We start from the raw sequence: 21,415 nt of genomic DNA on the forward strand, positions 1-21,415 counted from the left end.
GACGGCTGGACGCACACACAAATAGCTGGACATATGTACTCCAGACAGCTGGATACACTCATGCAGATGGCAGGACACACACTTGCTCAGAGAACTGGACACTCAGACAGCAGGACACACACTCAGGCAGCTAGATGCACGCTCATGCAGACAGCAAGACACTAACTCAGACAGGTGGACACACATATGCAGACAACAGGACACACACACAGAGACAGCTGTAGACACATACAGACTGTAGCACATACCCTCAAACAGCTGGACACACATACACACACACACACACAAACACAGCTGGAGACCCAGACAGCTGGATATACACTCACTCAGAGAGCTGCACACACACTCAGACAGCTGGACACATGCAGACCTGGGCACACAGCTGCACATGCACACATTCAGACTATTGGGTACACAGACCACAGGGCACACTCCAAAAGCTAGACACATACACTCTCAGACAGCAGGAGCACCTGTGGCTGCACATGCACCCACTCAGACAGATGGATGCACACACTTCAGACACTCAGATGCTAGAGACCCATGGACAGCTGGATTCACACAGCTGGCAGGACGCCACACCCTCCGTTGGGAAAGGGCACCACTCGGTGGCAAGCAAGTTCTCCCCAAGGGCTCTTGCTGTGCCCTTCATGAAAGGCATGGACAGAATGGCAGTCCCCAGGGCCCATGGGAGGCGTGCGAAGCCCAGGGGGTGAGTCCTGAGGAGAGGCGAGGCCGCACCGCAGTCCTGGGCCCTCTGATGAGTCACAGCTGAGTGCCAGGGGACTGCCAGAGCCCACTAGCAGGAGGCCCGTGGCTGGCCAAGACAGCTGGCGAGGACAGGAAGCCACGCCTCAGGTGGGGGTCCTGTAGCTAAAGTCCCCAAGAGTAGAGCATTTGTACTGCTAAGTGGGGGCGTGAGTGGAATCATCCACCAAGATGACGCCCAGATCTCTTTTATTCGTTCATTTTCAGAACAACAAAGTCAAAAGTCTGTGAGGCCTTTCAGTGAAAAACACAGTCTGGATTCACTTGCAGATTAAAGAAATCCACTTCTACTGAAGTGAGAAGTTGCTCACCCGAGATGGAACTGCTCCCGAGCACGACAGGGTGCACTCCGTGTGTCTTATTTTAAAAGACGACGACTTCGGGTACAGGAGACTGTGGCCGAGCGAGTACTCCACTATTGTGGGAAAGAGCCGATGGCGGGCAGCAGCAGCCCTCGGAGACCAGGAGAAGGCCCAGAGGAAACAGGACTCCAGATTCTGACCCTGACCCAGTTTCTCACTGCATTGATAGGTTATTTGGTGTCATCTTTTAAAAACATTCCTCATGTGCGTGGCGGAGGGCCTTGGGCAGGGTCTGTCTAACACAAAGCGTGCTCACAGGTGCAGGTAAGAAGGAAGGTCTCTCCACAGGCGTCTGTTAGATCTCTGTCTGGCACCGGGTGTTTATGTCAAGAGGGAGGGTCAAGTCCCAGGGCAGTCATGTGTGATCCAGCAGGTAGGGACCCCTGGCTACTCAGGCTGCCTGGGGAAGGCTGGGGCAGGGACTGGCCCTTCCCCAGGCCTTGGTTTCTGACCATCACATTTTTGTATTTCAGCTCACAGCCAGGTCTGGCTCTGCCCCCAGGGTACGCAGTCAGGAACTTTCCATGAACTCATCTCACTTGAGCTCTTCAGCCTCAAGCAGCGCCGCCTCCCTGTGACCCAGCTCGCCCATGGGCTCCGGCCCCGGGGTGAAGTGCTGTGTTTCCACCTGCCTTCGTGGGGAGTCTGCAGTGACGTGCTTCCCCTCTAGGAAGGGTCTGTGGGGAGCGTGGAGGTCCGGCCCCCACCCTCCCGTCTGGGATGCTCAATGGCCGGGCTGCGGTGGCAGTGAGGGCACTGGCCAGTCCCTTGAGTGAGCCCTCCTTCACTCACAGCCTGCTCTCTGGCACCAGGGCTGACAGGGACTTTCACTTGGCCTCGCCCCACAGAGAAGCCAGGCTCACAGCGGCGGGGCAGGGCGAGGCTTCAGGGCTGCCTCGGGGACTCGTGGCTTCACCAGGCCAAGGTCCCCAGCTGCTCCTCAGTCCTCAGTGCAGAGACTCGCCGAGGGCGCAAAGGAGCGCCACCTTCTAACAGGGCTGTGGGACTCTGACACAGTGCTGGAGACACACCACAGAGGGGACTCTTCAGAGAGGGCATCGCCTTGGAATGGGAGCAAGACCTCAGCCCATTTTCCTCACTTTCCCTCAACATCAGTAACTCCACCACTCTTGCACTGGGGATGGCAGGAGCTGGGGGGAAAACAGGTAGCACTTCCCAACCTCCCTGAAGCTCCTCTCCTAACCCAGCCGCAAGGCATCAGCTGTGGCAGCTGACACTGACCCTGTGACAGTCCAAGGAGGTGAGGGGAGCACACCCAGCCACAGCAGGGGACAGGAGGTGAGGGGAGCACACCCAGCCCCAGCAGGGGACAGCAGATGAGCACCAACCCACAGCACTGGACAGGAGGTGAGGGGACCACACCAACCCACAGCAGTGGGACAGAAGATGCAGGGGAATGTGGCTCTGTTTGAGATGCTTTGGTCAAATAGCCACTGGTTCTCGCTCTGGACCACCAGAATTGTAGGGCTAGTCACAACGCGTGTGGCAGAGTGTCACCCCAGTGTGGCGTGGCCTGGGGTGGTATGTAACACCCTCCCAGCAGGCCTGGTGCTGGCACGTGCTGGGAGAGCCTCTGATCTAGAACTCCAGGGCCAGCAATGCCCTCTCTAAGGGCAGGCAGTGGACACACAGGCTCCCTGGCCTGATCTGTCAGCCCCCTCGGCTCTGCCTCTGCCCTGGAGCAGCTGAACACAGGTGTGCAGTGTCCCTCCTACAGCACAGCTACTGGTGGTGGCTAGGGCCGTGGCTTGCAGGTCCTGGCAAAGCTCCGCGGGAGGCAGAGGTTCCGGGGACATGAGAGGCCCTGTGACGTCCAGGGGAGACCAAGAGGCACGCAGAGCCGCCTGCCCAGCTCTCCTGGGAATGGGGTGGGTTTGTGGCTGGAAAAGGCAGAGGTGAATACAAGGCAGGAAGGAGGAGCCTGCTGGACCCAGAGGGGCAAGCGGCCTGGACAAGGGCAGGTGAAAGTCTCTGTGGCTGTGCTACTGAAGGGACAGTGGGGCTGGCCCCAGGGGGCGCAGCTGTGGCAGAGCCCAGCCTGCCCGGAGGCTCTGTCCCTTCTTCCCTGCCGTTTGTTCCTTTAACATGGAGGAAGAGACCAGGAAATGACCAGGATCTTCTGCGGGCAAGGCCAGTACACCTGTGGGCTGTGTCTCCCTGTTGCCGTCATGGCTGGAGATGGCCAGCTCCTCGCACCCATGAAGGCCCAGAGGGTACATGTGCTGAGCTCTCCGCCCAGGAAAAACAGAGTGCAACCCTGCAAGAGCGCACTCCCTTGCTAGAGGGGTCCCAGTCTCCAGTGACAGGAGTCACAAACTAAAGGGTGCCTGCCCAGAGGTTCAGGCTCAGCCTGAGCCATCAGGGTCAGCTGGGACGCCAATGCCTGTTTCATCCACACAGACAGACACACTTGTTTGTGCAGGTGGCAGCTCAGCTAAGCTCCAGCCCTGGCTGGCTGAGGACCGGGCTGGGGAGACGTCACCTGCCATGTTTAGCACAGGGCGGGAACCGCGCTGCACTTGCTCTCTTGTGCTCTGCAACTGTCATAAGACAAGGTGCTGAGGTGCAAGCCGCCTCTCAACCTGAAAGGGGTAATTACATCCACCTTTAATCAGTGCCAACACAGATCAGAGCTGCCCTTCCCAAGCTGCCTTGCGGATGGCAAGTGACCTTCCACACCTGCCACTCGTGTACAACAGGAGCCACGTGCACCTCGCCAGCAGACAGCCTTGGCAGGTAGGTGGGAGGCACCGGCTGCCGCAAGCCTGGTCCACTCACGGCCAAGTGCCTCTGGCCCCGTGAGCTCCTGGTGGCTCCTGGCCAAGTGGAGAGCACCACTGAAAAGGCTCTTCTCCTGAGGACGCGGCGCAGGACCTTCCTGACTCCAGCAACCGGGCATCAGCCTCAGTGGGAGCAACGACCAGCAATCGCACACCTGGCAGGACCTACCATCTGCTCTCAATCCAGGCCTCCGTGCTTCATCTCACCCTGGAGCAGCCTCACGGGTGCAGCTGCCAGTCCTACCTGCCAGAGAAGACCCCCCGAGTCTGGACAAAGCCACGGCGTTTTCTAAATTCACTTGACAAAAAGGTGTAACTGGGCTTTGAACTGAGATTCCAAACCCCAGATTCACCCTCATTCACCTTCCCTGCAGCCAACCTCCGCTGCTGTGAGCTGGCAGAGAGGACGCTCAGGCGGGGCTGGAGGGACTGGAGCTGGTCTCCACTGCAGCCAGGAAACGTCTGGCCCAAAGCAAGGGCGCTCTCCTGCTCTTGGCCTCGCTGAACAGAGGAGGCGATGTTAGGAGGTGAAGGGTGGCCCTGTGTGCTGTCAACTGGTGCGTGGCAACATCCTCACCACTGCACCCAGGACTGTGGCCAGCCGACAGCACTGCCCTTGCAGGGAGGCCCAGCATGTTCTCACAAATGGGAGCCGCGGGGACAGTGGGCCTGGGTACCAGGCTTGCGGCACGAATCAGAAGTCCTATTCCCAGATGTTGCGATTCTGTGCTGGGAGGAAGAAGTGGGCCAAGCTGTGGAAACAGCCCTAAGAAGACTGTAGGTGGGCAAGATCACCTGCTTTGAGGGTTTCTGTCAGGCTGGTCCCAAGTGCTCAGGGAACCATGCCGGTCCCATCCTCACAGCTGCTGGTTCTGAGCTGTCCCATAGTTCACATCTGAGGGCCCCAGATCCCAGCCGGACACTGCTGGCTGGTGGAAGAGAAGTTTGCAGAGTTTGTCCCTCAGTACTGTCACATCATTACATCTGGCCCTTTCCTGCCTCAAGTGCCAGTCAGCGGACATAGCCCTGCACTGCCCAGGTGGCCCATGTATCCTGGCCTGCAGCACTAATGGGCGCTGGGAAGGCTGGGGATCAGGGCGGTGGCTCGATGGCATCTGGGGCCAAGGCCACCGTGGGCACCAAGGCACACAGGCCCTGCAGAAGCAAGGAGAGCCCATCTAGAGGCTCAGGGAGCCACGTAGTTATCCCTATCGTGGGCACCCCTCGTCCAGGTGCCTCGGGACTGGTGTTTGTGGAACTCCCAGGGTTCTACGGAGGCCAGCCTCCCTCCCAGAGCAGCCTGCTGAGCCACCGAGGAGGGAGATCTGCTGGGAACTGACCCTGGCTGCAGGGCACAGGCACTGCCCCTGTCCCCAGTGTCCTGCCTCTGGAGGAGGCACTGTGCCGCCTCACTGTGTTTCTTCCCCTGGGGGCTTCCCAGGAGCCCCCTCTTAGTCAGGGTGACTGCACTTCTGTTTCTATGCTGAGAGGGTGAGAGGGAGTAGCAACATCACTGCGTATGGACAAAGAAGAAGATAGCTCAGGGGTGGTTCAGAAAAAGAGCACAAAGGGCCCAGCAGGCTGGTGGAGTGCTTGGCAGGGTGAGTCCCTGAGGCGACTTCCCATCTTCAACTACAGCTACCCCTGAGCCCCCACGGGGGTGGTGCCTCCAGTGTGACTGGATCCTGCAGCCAGCCCAGTATCCTCCGGTTCAGTCTCCCATCCAACAGCACCTTAGGTCCAAGCCGTGAAGAGGAAACACCCCAGGGGGGAGGAGAGAGTCAGCGACACCCACTGACCACCCCTCAACTGCAGCTACAGACAGCCACACAGGGGCCACGTCCATGTTGGCCCACGGTCAACAGTGCGCCAGGCCAGGATTCCCACAACCCTTACGCAGAAACAGTAAGAGGAGCTGGTCCAAGCCCCAGAGCTGGCTGTGGTTCACTCACGGCAGCCAGGAGCAAAGAGAGAGGAAGGGTCCTGCCCCTAAATCCCCTTCAAAGACACACCCCAGGGACCTAACTTCCTCCCACTAGACCCGCACTCCCGACAGCAGCCTGGGCTGGTGACCAAGCCCTCATCACAACCACGTCATGCACTCCCTGATCTCCCTCCGATGTCACTGGCCCTAGTGGCAGAACATACAACTTAGCTTTTCCATGTGAGGAGCCAGTCACAAGGGCTTCCTGCCCGAGTGACAGATGACCACACCCCTAGGCACCAAGCCAGGAACTGTGCCTGACGCCTCATACCGCACCACAGGACCTCTACCCCAGGGTCCCCTCCAGCCAGTCCCCACACTTGCCACGGCCACCATCCCTATCCGTGTCACTGTCCGCATCCATGTCACCATGCCCACCCCATCTATGTTGCCACCTCATTCACATCACTGTGCCCACCCGCTTCTCTGTCCCCCTCCGGGTGGACATGCCCCTCTGCACTGCCCACTCCACCTCACACCTTCTGCGGTGCCATGAATGCCTTCTACCCATCTTCCTAGAAGCTCCTGCCCACTCTGTAGCTAAAGCCAAGACGCTTTTGAAAGCCGTGTAACAGTTAAACTGCTTTCAGACCCCGAGCTCTCCCCCAGTGTCTTTCAATGGCATCCCATTCCTACAGGGTCAGGGTAATAGCTCTGACTCCCTCTGCTGGGCTGGTCTTGATTTCTGCAGAGTGTCAGCTATGTCTTCAGGTACATCCAGAGTCCAGCCGTCTGTCTCCACACTGCCACTGTCCCCAGCCCTCACCTCACACCAGGACTGCTGCAGAGCCATCTCCCTGATTCTGTTCTTGTGCCCCCTGCCCCACGCCCACTTGCTACCATCTGCCTTCGACCCAGTGGGAAATGGGGCCTTCCAAAGAGTCAGCTATGCCATCCAGTGACTTCTCCCCTCGTGCAAGGTAAAGTAAAGGTCCTGAGCTCAGATGAGCGTCTGTCTTGGTGATTTACTTGGAGGACGCTTGGAGAGGTTAGGAGAGAGGAGAGAGGAAGCCACACGGGGCACCACTGGGCAAGTTTCAGCCAGGGAAGCAGGTCACCCACACGAGGATCCTGGGAGACACACACAGCACTCAGAGGCACCCCAGAGGGCAGAGGCCTAGTGCCTGCCGCATTCTCATCTGTCCTCTGCCAAGGGAGGCCCCAAGAGAATTGGCCCACAGGAAGGCCTCAGGCAGGGTCAGTGTCCAAGTGAGCAGAAATGGTAGCTATGGGCACAAGATCAAGGCAGGGCACACAGTGGGGCTCTGAAGGTCACCCCAGCATGGCCCTCTGGGTGCCCCAGAAGTGCCAGGCACTGGGCACAAAGCTTCTGCTCCTGATGCCTCTGCTAGGTTGCCGGAGGTGTTTTGTGCAGGTCCAACAGCAAGAGTCCCTCAGCAGCTTCCCAGGGCACCAGAACAGTCCTTGGTGAGGTCAGCTGATGTTTCTGACAGGTCCCTTTGTCAAAAGGCCTCAAGCTCATTGTGTGGAAACCTGTGAGAGGGGCTGGGGTTGTAGTCGGTGCACGTGTGAGACACTGGGCTTGATCCTCAGCACCACATAAAAATAAATAAAGGCATCGGGTCCACATGCAACTTTAAAAAAAGAAAAAAGAAAACCTTGTTTATGAGAATTGTGTATGCATTTTACACAACTCTTGTGTGTGTCTCTTCAGAAGCAGGTTTTACAGGAAAGAGTCCTGTCTGCACCATCCCCAGGGGGCCTGCTCATGGTGTCTGCATGTCCAGGTGTGGGAACAGCTGGCTGTGTCCAGGTGTGGTGCCGAGCAAGCAAGGGAGCCCCAGGGCACATGGGTCCCCTTGCTGCCCACAGGACAACACAGTTCCAGTACTTGCTGACCACCATTTCTGCCTTGCCCTGATGCTGGTCAGGAGGGCACACACAGATGGCCCTGTGGGGACGGGTGAAATCGCTCACACCAAGTTGTGATGGAAGCCTCCGCCACCTTGTGCTCTCCAGCAGGGCAGGTTAGTGCAGAGATGCCTGGGTGTATGGAGAGGAGGACGGGGTGCAGCTCCCTACCTGCCCCCACCCTGCACACAACCCTCCCTGCTGCTCTTGGAGGCCCCCTGCTGGGGTCTGCTCAAGCCCTAGGATAGGAGCCACCTCTGCTCCCTGCAAAGACTTCTCTGGTCAAAGAAGCCAAAGGGCCCTGCAAGATGGGCGCTGTTCTCCGTGAGGGCTGAGGCTAGTCACCCAGGGAGGAGGGAGGGTCCCTAGGGAGGAGGGGTCATGTGACTGCTTGCTTCTCCGCGAGTATCTTGGGCCATGCCTCCACCTTGTCGAGGTCTCCGTCCTCCTGGGTCTTGAGCACCCTCCTCACAGACTTCCTGCCCAGCAGAGAGGCATCTGCGCACCCAGGCTAGTGGGTCTCCAGCTCCCTGGCTCCAGGGTTCCTCTCGCTCAGGAGGACCAGACCCCCCGAGGCCCTGCAGACAAGCCCCTCTGCCTTTCCTCAGCCCCCAGCAGAGAGGCGTGGGTCTGGAAGCCAACTGCAGCACAGTGGCAGCTGTGGGAGGCTGTGCCCTGAGTGCTCACCTGGTGGGCTCTCATGAGGCCCCGGGTCATCTTCTGCAGGTGGCGATGCCATGCTTTTGACTCTGGGTCCAGAGGCCGTCTTGGACTTGCTTCTGATTGCTCTCAGACTGCCCTGGCACTGGTGGGTGTCTAGACTGGAGGTGTCCCTGAGCATTTGCGCAGCCCTTGGACAGATGCTCGGCTCTCCCCTCCACTAGCCCGAGGACACTGGGAGGAAAGAGTTAGGTCCTCCTTAAAGCGGCGCCCCGTCTCACGCTGCTCGGGTGGGGTGCAACAGGGCATGGGAGGTTTGAAGAAGCACACGGCACTCCTCCAAGGATGAGGAGAGGAGAGGTGCACTCCCAGGCTCTCCGTGTCCCGTGAGGAAGAGATCAGGTGGCCTCCTCAACAGGGAAGAGCACTGGCGTCACAGAGTGCCTGGGTCAGTTCTCCCTATGACGGTGGACGGTGTCCACATCCAACAGCAGGAACTGCACCTGCTCCCCAGGGCACAGCTACAGCTGGCCCCCAAGCCAACCCAGGGTCCAGACAGGAAGGGGACCACGTTCTCCACCTCTACACTTTCCTTCCTCATCATCAAGAAAGCAGGAAGCATGCCTGAAAGCAGAGCCTCAAGGCCAACACCCCTCTGCAGGGGTCCATTGTACAAGCCACTGCACTGGGGCTCCTACTGCCCAGACCACAGGACACCAGAACTTTCTTTAAGGATGTTGGTGGTATGCAAGGCCTCTTTCCTGCACTTTTAAACTTATAAGCTACGAGTTAGTTAAAGAAAGAGAGTAAACTCATTTGTTCCAAGTGGCAGCACTCCACACAGGACAGACAGCTGGACGATGGTTCTTCTCTGTCTGCGCCCCTCCCCACAGCACCCACACGTCCGTGTCTCCATGTGGCAGGCTCTGGGAGCCCTGAACCTCCTTCCTTCAGAGACCCCTGTCGGTTCACAGGGCCTGGCTCCCCCTCTACCTCTGGCCTCTCCCCCAGGGCCGTCTTCGTAGTCCCTACTCACCACGGTCACACTTTCAAGTGCTGAGTGGGTGCTCACGCAGCCAGCAGCAAAATAAAGCAGGGCTGTCTCTCCAGGGAGGCAGTGAATATGTGCCCTTCTGGGCATTTCCCTGACTCCAGGCCACTAAGTCTGTGGGTCTCAAAGCTCAGCCCAGAGCTGGAGGACCTGTGTGAGGCCCCGTGAGGAGGACCACTGGGTACGGCTCAGCACCTGGCTGCTCCGGTCTGAGTGGACGTCCCTCTGATTCTCTAACTTGGTTTCATGGAAGAAGCTGCAGATCCTTGTGGAGTTGTGCTGTGATTAACTCTTTAACAGGCATATCATTCCCCTGTAAGTGAACACAGTTTTTCTTAGCAAGTAGGCTTTTGGGGGCACTTTCAAAGCCGCCTCCTTCGCTTTGAAAACACGATCGTTGGGGCTGGGGATGTGGCTCAAGTGGTAGAGCGCTCGCCTGGCATGTGCAGGGCGCTGGGTCCGATCCTCAGCACCACAGAAAAACAAAATAAAGATGTTGTGTCCACCGAAAACTAAAAACTAAATATTAAAAAATTCTCTCTCCCTCAAAAAAAAAAAGAAAGGAAAGAAAAGGAGACACAATGTCTTGCCACAGGCATGGCCCCCAGCCCCTGGGTCATGGTGGAAGTGCAGTGGATGCACAGTGTCAGGCCTGTGAGCCTGGCCTGAGCAGAAAGCTGCTAGTGGAGCTGAGGGTGGACGCTGGGTGTGCCGGCCACGCGGAGCCGGATGAGAGCGTGCGGCTGCTCAGGGGTGATGCTGCAGCAAAGGCTCTTTCCTCCTCACCGAAGGCCCCTCTCGTGGGCACAGGTGGCAGTCTCCTGGAGGCCACCGTGGTCGTGCAGCCTCCCTAGGCTGCAGTGAACCTGGGTCCTGCTCCGTTGGTGCTGAAGGTGGAATTCCCCTTGTGACTCACTGGCAGGGCTGGCTCCTGAACATCCCTGGCATGTCGGGCTCCACACCTGGACCCTGGAAGGCACCCCCTCACTTCCAGCCTCCTGAGACCCACACTAGCCTACAAAGCTCTGGTCAGGCTGCCATCCCTTGGAGCCTCCCCTGAGCTCCCAGACGCCACTGTCCTGAAGGGCTCGTCACATCAGAGAAATAGAAACCTACGATGGAGAAAAGGGAACCTGACTCGCAGACCCAGGCTCACCTCCTGGTCTTGGGGCCGCACATGGCTAAGATGGCGCCTGGCGATCAGCCAGAAGGCGTTACCGTGGGTTGTGACAAAAAATCGGACCACCTCTAGGGTAGGCTCGGAAGCCTTCCGCCCTCGAGGACAGCTGTGTCTCCCTCACTGCCTGTAGGACGGGTGTGCACGTGAGCTCTCCCCACCCTGCTGACCTTCACCCTGATTGGCTCCTGTGCCTTATGTCAGCTGTGGGTGCTTCCTCACTGAAGGAGCTCCAGCCTTGACTGGTCTCCCTGACGCATCTGATTGTCCTCCAGAGAGGGAGGGTGGGTGCGGGCGGTCAGTCGGCCCTCTCCTTTCTTGGCTCGTCCTGGCCGGGGCGCGTTCTCCCTATCTCTCCTGCAGGTCGAGAGGGAATGAGGATTAAAACCCCCAACATCTGGCGCCCAAACAGGGACTTGAAGAAGTCGGTTCACCAAAGTGAAAGTATCGGGGAGCCAAGCCAAGCAAGTTCCGAGGTCAGGGTCTCCCTGAAGAGATGGGGCAATCTCACATTAAGCATGATGCTCCGCTCTTAAAGTGCTGAGATTCGTGCTCAAAAGCCGAGGTTTAGAGATCTCGGATGCCCAGGCCGAAAAGGTCTGGGAAACCTTGACACGCGCTGTGCCCTGGTTGGTGGCTGCCAATCTTTTTGATTGGGCCACCTGGGACCGCACAAAACAACTGGTGAGGAAGAGGGAGATTAACCCGGGAGAGGACCCCCCTCTGGGGGTCTACCCGGCCCTATCTGCCCTCAAAGCCTGTTTCTCCCGGGCCCCTCAGAAGGAACATCTAGAGGTGGCAAAGACCCTTTTAGGACACCTCCTCCTCCTACCTCAAAGGGCGACCCGGCTTGGGAAACCCTTGTTGAGGAGCGACTTGGGTCACGGCGAGTCAGACCTCTCGCTGCCCAGGAGGAGAAAGGCTTAAAGCCTCACTCTGACAACGGCCTCCTAGACCTTTTTGATCTTGGCCTGGTCCTCACCAAGTGCTGCTGACCCGGAACACGTGGTAGACAGTCGGGATGGGGAGCGGCCTCCGCCATATCGTCACCCCTCCCTCCCACGGAAATTCTCTGCCATCTTGTGCAAACCCAGAAAAGCCGGTTAAGCTGCCATCTTGTAAGACCAGCGATGACTTATCCCCATCGTGTACGGCTTTCCCGGTAAACGCTAACCCTGGGGGCAATAGACTGGCCTTATGGTATCCCTGGGAGGCCCAAGATTTGAAAGAACTCAAAAAGGCCGTCTCCGAGGATGGACCTAATTTGCCCTGGGCTGAAACCATCCTCCAGGGTCTGGCCCACCAACAGTGCACCACCCAAGACTGGAGACACTTAACCGAGGCTGTGCTTCCTGGTCCTCTGTACCTGAAGTGGTGTGCCTTTTAATGAGGAGTGTCAGGCTCAGGCTGAGAGGAATCAGGCCATTAATCCTCTGGTTCCTATAACTTATGGGATGCTGTCGGGGTCCCGTGATCAGTTTTCCACAGGCCTTCAGCAGGCTGCTATCCCTGCCCCCTACCAGGGCAGGTACGGGCTTTAGGACTGGCGGCATGGAAAAAGTTGGAGGAAGGCCCCTCAGAGCCCCCGGTAGCAGGAATTACTCAGAGGGCTACTTAGGATCTTCCCACCTTCATCGAGAGGGAGGAAAAGAGTCTCCAAAGGAAATTCCCCCCAGGGCCCCTTCGGGACCAGTTTGTCAAGATGCTGGTCTGGGAGGGGATGACCACAGACCACAAACCAGCCTGTGCGGGATGAAGGACAGACCTATGGGAGGTGAATAGTGGCCACTGAGGATGTCGGTACTCAGGCCCACCAATCACAGTCATTGGTGGTGGCCTTGCAGGCCCTAACGGCTTCGCTTGCTGAGACCCTTACTATCGCCCTCACCTCTTCCAGTGGCGCCAGGAAAGGGGTTTGTTATGGGTGTGGTCAACAGGGCCACTTCAAGAGAGAGTGCCCTACAGGCCGAATAAGATCCAGTGCCCTCAGGGACGTCCCTCAGGCCCGGGTAAGGGGCAAACTCTGCCTAAGAGGCCTTGCCCCCATGTAGAAAGGGATTCCGTTGGCAGAGTGACTGTAAGTCCAAAATTGATATTGAGGGGAAACCTTTAAACTAATAACAGGGCGCTCCCCAGCCCCATAACCCAAGGGAGGTGCCCCGCCTAGTGGCCCGCCTAGGGCCCACTGGACAGTCCCAATAATCCCAGGAATTAGGCCAAAAATGGACATCTTCATAGCAGGAAAAAAGTTCCGCTGCTTGATTGACACTGGAGCGGATTGGACAGTATTAAGGAAAGAGGAGGTTCTCCCACAATGGAAGCCGATTCCCAGACCTCAGTTATTGGGGGTGGAGGTGACAGAAGGTCTGAAGAAACCAAGGACTGGCTTACTTGGAAGGATGTAGATGGGAGTCAGGGAGAGGTAGCCCTCTGGTGGCGTCTGGCCTGACAGCTAATCTGCTGGGACAGGGTATTTTGGGGGAAGCTGAGGTGTTCATCACCACAGATCACAAAGGGACAGATGACGGTACCCTAGAGGAAGAGGACCCTATCAGGGCCCCTTAGCAATCACCGGGGGGATCCACTTTTAGAGACATGGAGGCAGAACACTTCTGCACCCCGGGTGAGGCCTCACCCCCAATCCTGGAGGCCACTGTTCCTAGATAGACTACAAAAGCTAAAACAGATAAAATCAGAACAACTGGCCCCAGGGCACATTAGGCCCTCCCTGAGCCCTTGGAATAGACCTGTGTTTGTCATCCAAAGGCCACAGGGAAATGGAGAATGATACAGGACCTTAGGAAGATTAATGGGCAGACGATTCCCGTGGGTACCCCCTTGAGGGCTGCCCTGGATCCCCGCCATCCCTCGGGATCTGACTCTCATTGTGACTGATATCAAGGATTGCTTCTTTTCTATTCCCTTGATCCCCAGGACTGCGAGAAGTTTGCCGTCTCCGTTCCCTCTGTTAACTTCCAGGGGCCAGACCAGAGACATGAGTGGGTGGGTTAGCCCAGGGCATGGCCAAGAGTCCAGCTTTTGTCAGCATTATGTTTCACAAGTCCTGCACCCCTTCGGAGGCCCTCGGACATCATTCTGTATGTTTACATGGATGACATCATTATTGGGGCGGTGGACGCGAAGCGTTAGGCTCCACCTATAAGGAACTCCGGACTCTCTTACAGAAGGGAGGGTCACATGTATCTAATGACAAGGTCCAGACCTTACCCCCTTTTAAAGTTCTAGGGGCCGAACTTGGGTTGGACTCTGTCTGTCCCCTTAAGCCTCAATGACTTTTCCAGTGGTCCTGTACCTTGGTGGAATGACAGAAACTGTTGGGAGAACTCAACTGTTAAGGCCTTGGCTTCACCTGCCTACAGAAGACCTGCTTCTGCTTTTCGACTCTTAGAGTCCCCACAGATGTCATCACAGTGACTCCATTGCATCAATTGATATTCCAAAAGATTCAGTCGGCCTGAGATGCGGCACAATTGGCTAGCTGTAGGCCCCAATGCCCCCTCTGTCTTTGGATCCTCCCCGGCTCGGATACATGCGTCTGTGGGAGGGGCCCCTAGGGTCCATTCCCAACCTGACCAGTTGGCAGACCTGATTTCCCTGAGACATATGGGCAGGATCCTGATGTGCCAGTAGTCCCCTACCGGTTGTCGGACTTTGAGTGGGTCAGAAGAAACCATAGTCGGGCATCCAATGCCTTGGAGGCTTTCATAGGAAAGGTGGATTGTCATTATGGAACTTCGAGATGGGTGACATCATTCTCGAGGTGACGATGGATGCCCCCATACTTTTTCCCACCAGGCCCCTCACTAAGGCGGTACATGTCTTTACTGATGGGGGAAAGGCAGGATCTGCCGCCGTGGTGTACTCCGCCTCTTCCCCTGCCAAAGAAGGGGAAAGCACCACTATTTTGAGCCAGTTACGGGATCTGCACAATTTAAGAAACTGTATGCAGTTGCCTTGGCCCTGACGCATCTCCATGCACCGATGAACTTGTTTCCTGACAGCCTCTATGTAGTCAACTAGTTACCAGCTCTAGGGTCAGCGTGTATATTAAGTTGGACAAAAACCCAATTACTCCTCTAATGATTCAAGTCGAGCCCATTTTTCTGCAGCGTCTCAGGGGACACCAGGAGTTACCCGGAATCTTGACACGGGGGAACCAAATGGCTGATCGATTGGCTACCAATGGGACTACCATAGCTACTGCTCAGTCTCAACAGAACCTTCAGATGGCTCAAGGACTTCATGAACTGAGTCTCTTAAACTGGAGAGGGTTACAGCAGAGATTCCCCGATTCCCATAAAAGATTTAAAAGACCATAAGGACATGTACATCATGTAGGTGTTTTCACAGGTCCCACCTCTTCAATCCCCTAATGTCGTCTGGCAAACTGATGTGGCCCACTGTGCACCTTTTGGAAAATTAAAATATATATCGATGTCTGTAGATGCCTATCCACATGCTTGTTGGGAAACTGCTCATTCGGGCGAAAAAGCTCGACACGCTGACAGCCATTTCCTACAATGTTTTGCCATTTGGGATTACCCCTACAGGTTAAGACAGACAATGGGTCCTGCTTTGTGAGCAAATCATTACAAGAATTCTTCCAAACTCGGAATATTACACACACCACTGGAACACCATACAACCCAAAGGTCAAGCTATAACTGAGAGGCATAATAAGACCTTAAAGGACCAGCTAATAATACAAAAAGGGGGAAGCAATCCCCATGACCAACTAAGGACAGCCAGGCTTACATTGAATATCTTAAATTATCCAAAGACCAGCCTCTGACTGCTTTCCAGAGACATTGGTCTAATCAAAACACTCTATTTGAGGTAGAGGTCCAATGGAAGGACCCCCTTACTGGGTCATGGTGCAGTTCTGATCCCCTCATTAGTGCAGGGAGGGGATTTGGGTGTGTATTCCCAATTGGGGAGCCAAGTCCAATTTGGGTACCCGCTAGAGATCTAAAATACTGTTCACCAGAACAAAAATGATTACCCAAGAGCACCCCCTCTTGAGGTATGATTCTTTATTTTCTCATTTGTAATGAAAAGACCATTCTGGACGCGTTGCCTGGTTGTGACCGGATTCCTCATTGTCTCCCTCATGGCATTCATGTTTGTTGGGGGAGACGCGCTTTGGGGAGCACGCTTTGATGCCGTAAGCGGTGGTAAGCCAATTTGTTGGTCCTTATATGCCCTCCCCGGGAAAGAATGGACCATTAAAGGCTACTGCCATTCCCGTTTGGTGGAATATAACCTCACCTCTCCCTAGTAGATGCCCTATACTCCCACCCCACTCAGAAGTCTTTTGTCCTTGGTGACCATGCCTAACGTCACCTGTCCCACTAGAGATGGCACTCAAGATGTGGGGACGTTGAATCCCCTCTGGTGTGGAGGCAATAGGTTTTTTGACGGATCAGTAGGTGGTATGCTCTGTCCTCCTAATGGTACTGCCTTCCTCTGTGGGGATATGGCGTACGGTGTCCTACGGGTAATTGGAGTGGGATCTGCACGGTGGTCCTCCTGCTCCCTGACATTGGGGTCCTCCCTAATGTCCAGTCCCTGCCCATACCTGCTGTGATTCCCTTTCCAGGCCCCAAGAGCCATTCATGCTGTTCCTTTGCTGTTGGGCCTGGGGGTGGCCATGGGGATGGGACCTGGACCTGCTGGCCTCGGTACTTCTTCACAGATGTACAATAAGCTTTCTCAGCAGATGATAGGTGACATGCACCCTGTTGCAGCACTATCTTGAACCTGCAACCTCAACTCTACTCCTTGGCTGCAGTAGTCCTCCCAAACCGTCGTGGCCTGGACCTGCTTACCGCCAGAGAGGGAGGACTGTGTCTGTTCCCACAGGAGGAGTGCTGCTTCTATGCCAAGTGCTCTGGTATTGTTCAAGATGAGATTAAAAGGTTACAAGGACCTTGAAAACCGTTGGAATGAGCTGCAATCAAGCTTTCTATGTCTGGGCTAAACGGGTGGCTCCCTTACCTTCTCCCCTTGGTAGGCCCCTCGGTTACTATAATTCTGTATTTACATTTGGACCTTGTGTAATTAACAGGCTCCTCCAGTTGCTCAAGGATCGAGCCAAAGCCGTTCAATTGACGGTGGTCCGGCAGCGATATGCCGTCTTACAAGATACTGACTGGGAACCCTGTGAGGTTGGCCGTGGCCCCCACCAGGATGTGCAGGTGTAAGTCAGAGGCAGGAGGGTTTTCTTCATAGACCTAAGTCACCTCCCTTCCTTGAGGTTCCCACTGGTCTGCCGACCCTGCAGGTGAACTGCCTGAAGAGCCAGAGTGGTAGTCAGTGACGGGTAAGATCCCCAGAGGGGGACAACCTAAGACAGGCACACTCTCGAGTAAGGCAGACACCGCCAATAAAACAAAACGGGGGAGATGTAGGGCCCGTCACATCAGAGATGGAGAAAAGGAAACCTAACTGCAGACCGAGGCTCACCTCCTGGTCTTGGGGCCGCACTTGGCTAAGATGGCGCCTGGCGATCAGCCAGAAGGCGTTACCGTGGGTTGTGACGAAAAATCGGACCACCTCTAGGGTAGGCTCGGAAGCCTTCCGCCCTCGAGGACAGCTGTGTCTCCCTCACTGCCTGTAGGACGGGTGTGCACGTGAGCTCTCCCCACCCTGCTGACCTTCACCCTGATTGGCTCCTGTGCCTTATGTCAGCTGTGGGTGCTTCCTCACTGAAGGAGCTCCAGCCTTGACTGGTCTCCCTGACGCGTCTGAGTGTCCTCCAGAGAGGGAGGGTGGGTGCGGGCGGTCAGTCGGCCCTCTCCTTTCTTGGCTCATCCTGGCCGGGGCACGTTCTCCCTATCTCTCCTGCAGGTCGAGAGGGAACGAGGACTAAAAACCCTGACACTGCCCACCCTGTCCAACTCTGCCTGAGCCCTAGTGGCTGGTCCTGCCCCTCCAGGATGGGGTTTCTTGAGGCAAGGCCAGGTTTGTGTGGCCTTAGGGCTGGCTCACTGCTTTGTCCAGGGAAGTCCTGAGGGGGTAGGAGTTGGGAAGCACAAGGCTCACTGGGGGCAACAGCTGGGCACAGTGTGCAGTGCAGAAGGGCCTGCTGTACAGAGGGCGTCCACGCATTTCCAAGAGCACCATACGGGCTTCTACAGCAAGCCCAGAGGTCAGCAGAGAGCTCTCCATGGAACAGAGGCTTGACGGGTCCCGACCAGGTCCGCAGGTCAGCCCTCACACAGGGTTCGAGAGCAGGCTCCTCTCTCCATAGGTGACACAGCACACACCACAAACAGGAAGAGCAAGGGCACACTGGGAGACTGCTGAGCCACCACCCAGCTTCATGGAGGTGCTCGGCAGGAAGAAGTAGGAGATGGAGGTTGCCCCTGGGGAAGGAGAGCTTTGTGAAGAGCCGTGAGTTCCCTGAATAAGATGTCTGCTACCTGACACGACAGGGTGTCTGCCAACACAGGTCACAGAGCTTCACAGATGAGCAGTTGGACCGCAATGAGAACAGAGGGAAGGACAGACCCTGGGCACGGGCTGCTCAGAAAATGAGTCAGAATCGCCACAGAGAGGCCAAGTGCCAAACACAGCCTCTGCAGAGCAGAAGGGCAACACCCACAGAGGCCGGACATTGCTCGAGAGGAGACAGAGCAGGGCTGGAAGGCGGCTGTTGGCAGCAAGTCACAGGAACCCACAGGTAACCCTGGGTCCTGTAGGACAGGAGGGATGCACGGGGGGACCTAGGGCCACCATGGGCCTCCAGGACAGGAGGGATGCACGGGGGGACCTAGGGCCACCATGGGCCTCCAGGACGGGAGGGATGCACGGGGGGACCTAGGGCCACCATGGGCCTCCAGGACGGGAGGGATGCACGGGGGGACCACCAGGTCGCCGTGGGGCCACCAAAGCAAACACTTGTTCTAAAAGATGGTTGACTACATTTTCTTTAAAGAAATCATGCAGTCATTGATGAGAAGTAAGCTATTTGAGAATAAACTTCCAGTAAGTTGAGTAAGAAAAGGCACTTTCGTCTGGCCGGTGGGACTGAATGACTGGCCACAGGAGCACAAGTGACCACTAGCCTTCCACGTGCATTCTGCAGCGCAGGAGCGCTCCCTCAAGCAAGCCCTGCTTATTTTAACATCCTTAATTCCTTATGTTCATACCCAAGTTTGTTTATTAGGCAGAATTCCTGGAGAAGATTCACCTGGGACCAGGAGGAATGGCGAAGGCCACTGCACTTACCAAGCATAGATGACACATGGTGTCTGTACTCATGTGCCTGTTCATTAAGTTCTACATCAGTTTGTGTACAGTTAGCTAAACAAATGCCCTTTAAATTCTACCACTAGGGCTATAGTCTCTCTTCATTAATAACAAAAGACATCCAGGCCATCCTGCCGTTAAGCCCCTCGGGGACCAAGCGCGGTCCCTGGTTCTTCAGGCAGCCCATAGTCTCCCTGTACCACAGCAGAAGGCTGCGCCAAGTTTGACCACAGACGATGCCATCTGTCCAGAGTGGGCCCACCCCAGCAGACGGCAGGCAGCCTGCAATGCACGGTGGGACTCCACCTCCCCTAGGAAATCCCAGGGGACTCCCCTGGAGCCCAGATTCCTCCCCGTCGCCTTCTACGTGGGACTGCCACTTAGTGAGCTGGCACCCACATTCCCTGAGCAGACGCCAGGTGCCCCCCCCACCCCACAGGCATCTGAACCTCAAGACTACAACGTCCTCAAGGCCTCAGGCTTATTTTTTAGAGTGCTTTCCTCATAGAGCTTCAAGCGCATTCTCAGTATTCAAAATAGGAAAAGAGCTTATTTTAAAAATTCTGCAAGTCTGTTAACATTTTGCATGGATTCAAGAAGTAAGACACATTACGGTTGTCACAGTTACAAGTCAGGGTAAATGTCCTGGAGCGAGTTAGCAAATGTAAGCACTTGGAGGCTGTCGACTGAAGATGCTTTTGGAATGACCAAGAAACCGGACTTCAAATAATCAACTTCGTTGCCCTGAGAGAGCAAGGAGAGAATAAAGGGCCACTGTCTGCACACATATTGTCACAGCTTTGAGGAGTGAAGAGGCACTGCATTCCAGCCTGTCAGCCATGACGTCCCCCGTCCTGCAGATCCAAGTTCAGACGGACTGCTTCTTGGAATGGGATGGACTGCAGCTGAGGGTCAGAGTCCTGAGGAAGGGCTGGTCCTCCGTGTGCCAAGACCCACTTATGCTTAGGCATCACACGTGTGATCTAGATGCTCTCAAGGGGAGGAGGTCCTGGAGCCCCTGGGGTCCAAGCTATTAGAGCTGAAGTCTCTTCACTTCCAGGGGGCAGAGTGTCTAGAAAGACACCTCCTGACCCCCTTCCACCGGCACCAGGCGAAACTCCTCAGCTGTAGTGAGGGGCTTTGCCCTGCCAGGAGGGCCCAGCTCCAGATGCCGCACAACACAGATAGGTGTGCAACAGGCGGGAGCCAGCTCTCCGCAGACCTCAAGCCTGCCAGATGTTTGCAGTCCAGGGCAACGTAGCACAGAACCCTTCTGATCAAAATTCACTGGGGCCTCCCAAATCATCCCTGTCAGCATGGAGAGTTACTAAAGGCACAACGACATCCTGTGAGCCAACCAACAGCCACAGAACAGAAGGACCAACCAGCAGTTTCCTCCCTTGGGCAGGGCAGAGCAGCTCCACACGCCTTGCCAGCCACAGCTGGACAGGACAGCCCGCAGCCAGGTCTGGGTTGGAGAGCTGAAGGCCCAGGCTCTGAGCGGGCACCACTCTCACTGCATTTCACATTGAGCAGTCTCATAAAGCAGCCCAGGCACTGAGGGACACCTGGGGCACACAGGCTCTGCTCTGCCTGGGACAGGGCAGCAGCCTGGCCTCTAGAGGGTTGCACGTTCCACCTCCAGAGGCCCTACTCCCGCACCCTCCCCTCCAGAGAGACCCCGGGCATCCTCTATGAGAACCGGCCCGGCTGAGGGCAGGACTCGGGACAGCACAAAGTCCATGAACCCTACCCGCACCATCCCTCCAGATGCTGGCAGAGAAGTGCCCCATTCTCCCCCAACAACAAACACCAGTCCCACGGCCAAGGCCACCCACGGGAAAGAGGTCTCAGAAATGCCCAGAAACGTGAGGTCCTAACAAGAGCCTGCCCAGTTGTCACCTGTGTTCTCTCAAACCCCCAGAGCCCAGCCCGGCCTGTGCTCGCAAGCGATGGGGAGACCCAGAGCCAGTTTGCAGCTGGCACAGCACAGAAAGCCCATGCCGAGTCCTGTCTCTGTTCACACTGGGCCGCGGCGCACACCGACCCTCGCGTTTCCAGATCTCTCAAATGTCACACCGAGGTCTCTCTCTCCTGCCAGAAGCCGAGTGCACCCATCATGAAGCCTGAGCAATGAGGCTCAGGTGGCACTAGCCCTGGATCCACCCTGACCCTGTTAGCCTCAGACTCCATGGCACAAGCCCGTGCACTGCTGCTCTGCACTGCCTGCCCTCTCCACCTCAATCGTAGTGGGTGCGTGCACACACCCGAGCGTGCGAATAGTCTTACCTGTGGCCTTCACGACATCTGCAGTTGTCACATTTTGGACATTGGTGCTCACTTTGAAAGTCACCGCTGGTCCCAGGACGCTGGAAGAAAACATTTAAGAAAGCAGGCATTACTGATCCACAGTGCCCATTGGCAGCCACCCAGAAGCCCCGACGAGCCGAGAACCGCCTCCAGCCG

The 21,415-nt window shown here is 56.4% G+C and overlaps 1 protein-coding gene across 3 annotated transcripts in view; it reads right to left on the reverse strand.

Moving 5' to 3' along the window:
• The window catches only part of Ptprn2 (protein tyrosine phosphatase receptor type N2), a 769,678-nt gene that overhangs the window by 388,824 nt on the left and 359,439 nt on the right, over positions 1-21,415 (reverse strand). For all 3 annotated transcript variants that reach the window (XM_046427071.2, XM_058574871.1, XM_058575062.1), the window contains one exon: positions 21,239-21,318. In XM_046427071.2, the coding sequence (XP_046283027.1) occupies positions 21,239-21,318 (80 nt within the window). The remainder of the gene's footprint in view (positions 1-21,238; positions 21,319-21,415) is intronic.

This window comes from Marmota monax, unplaced genomic scaffold (assembly GCF_021218885.2).
Source record: "Marmota monax isolate L192 unplaced genomic scaffold, Marmota_monax_Labrador192_F-V1.1 WCK01_AAM20220418_F8-fsc00275, whole genome shotgun sequence".
Taxonomy (NCBI): Eukaryota; Metazoa; Chordata; class Mammalia; order Rodentia; family Sciuridae; genus Marmota; species Marmota monax.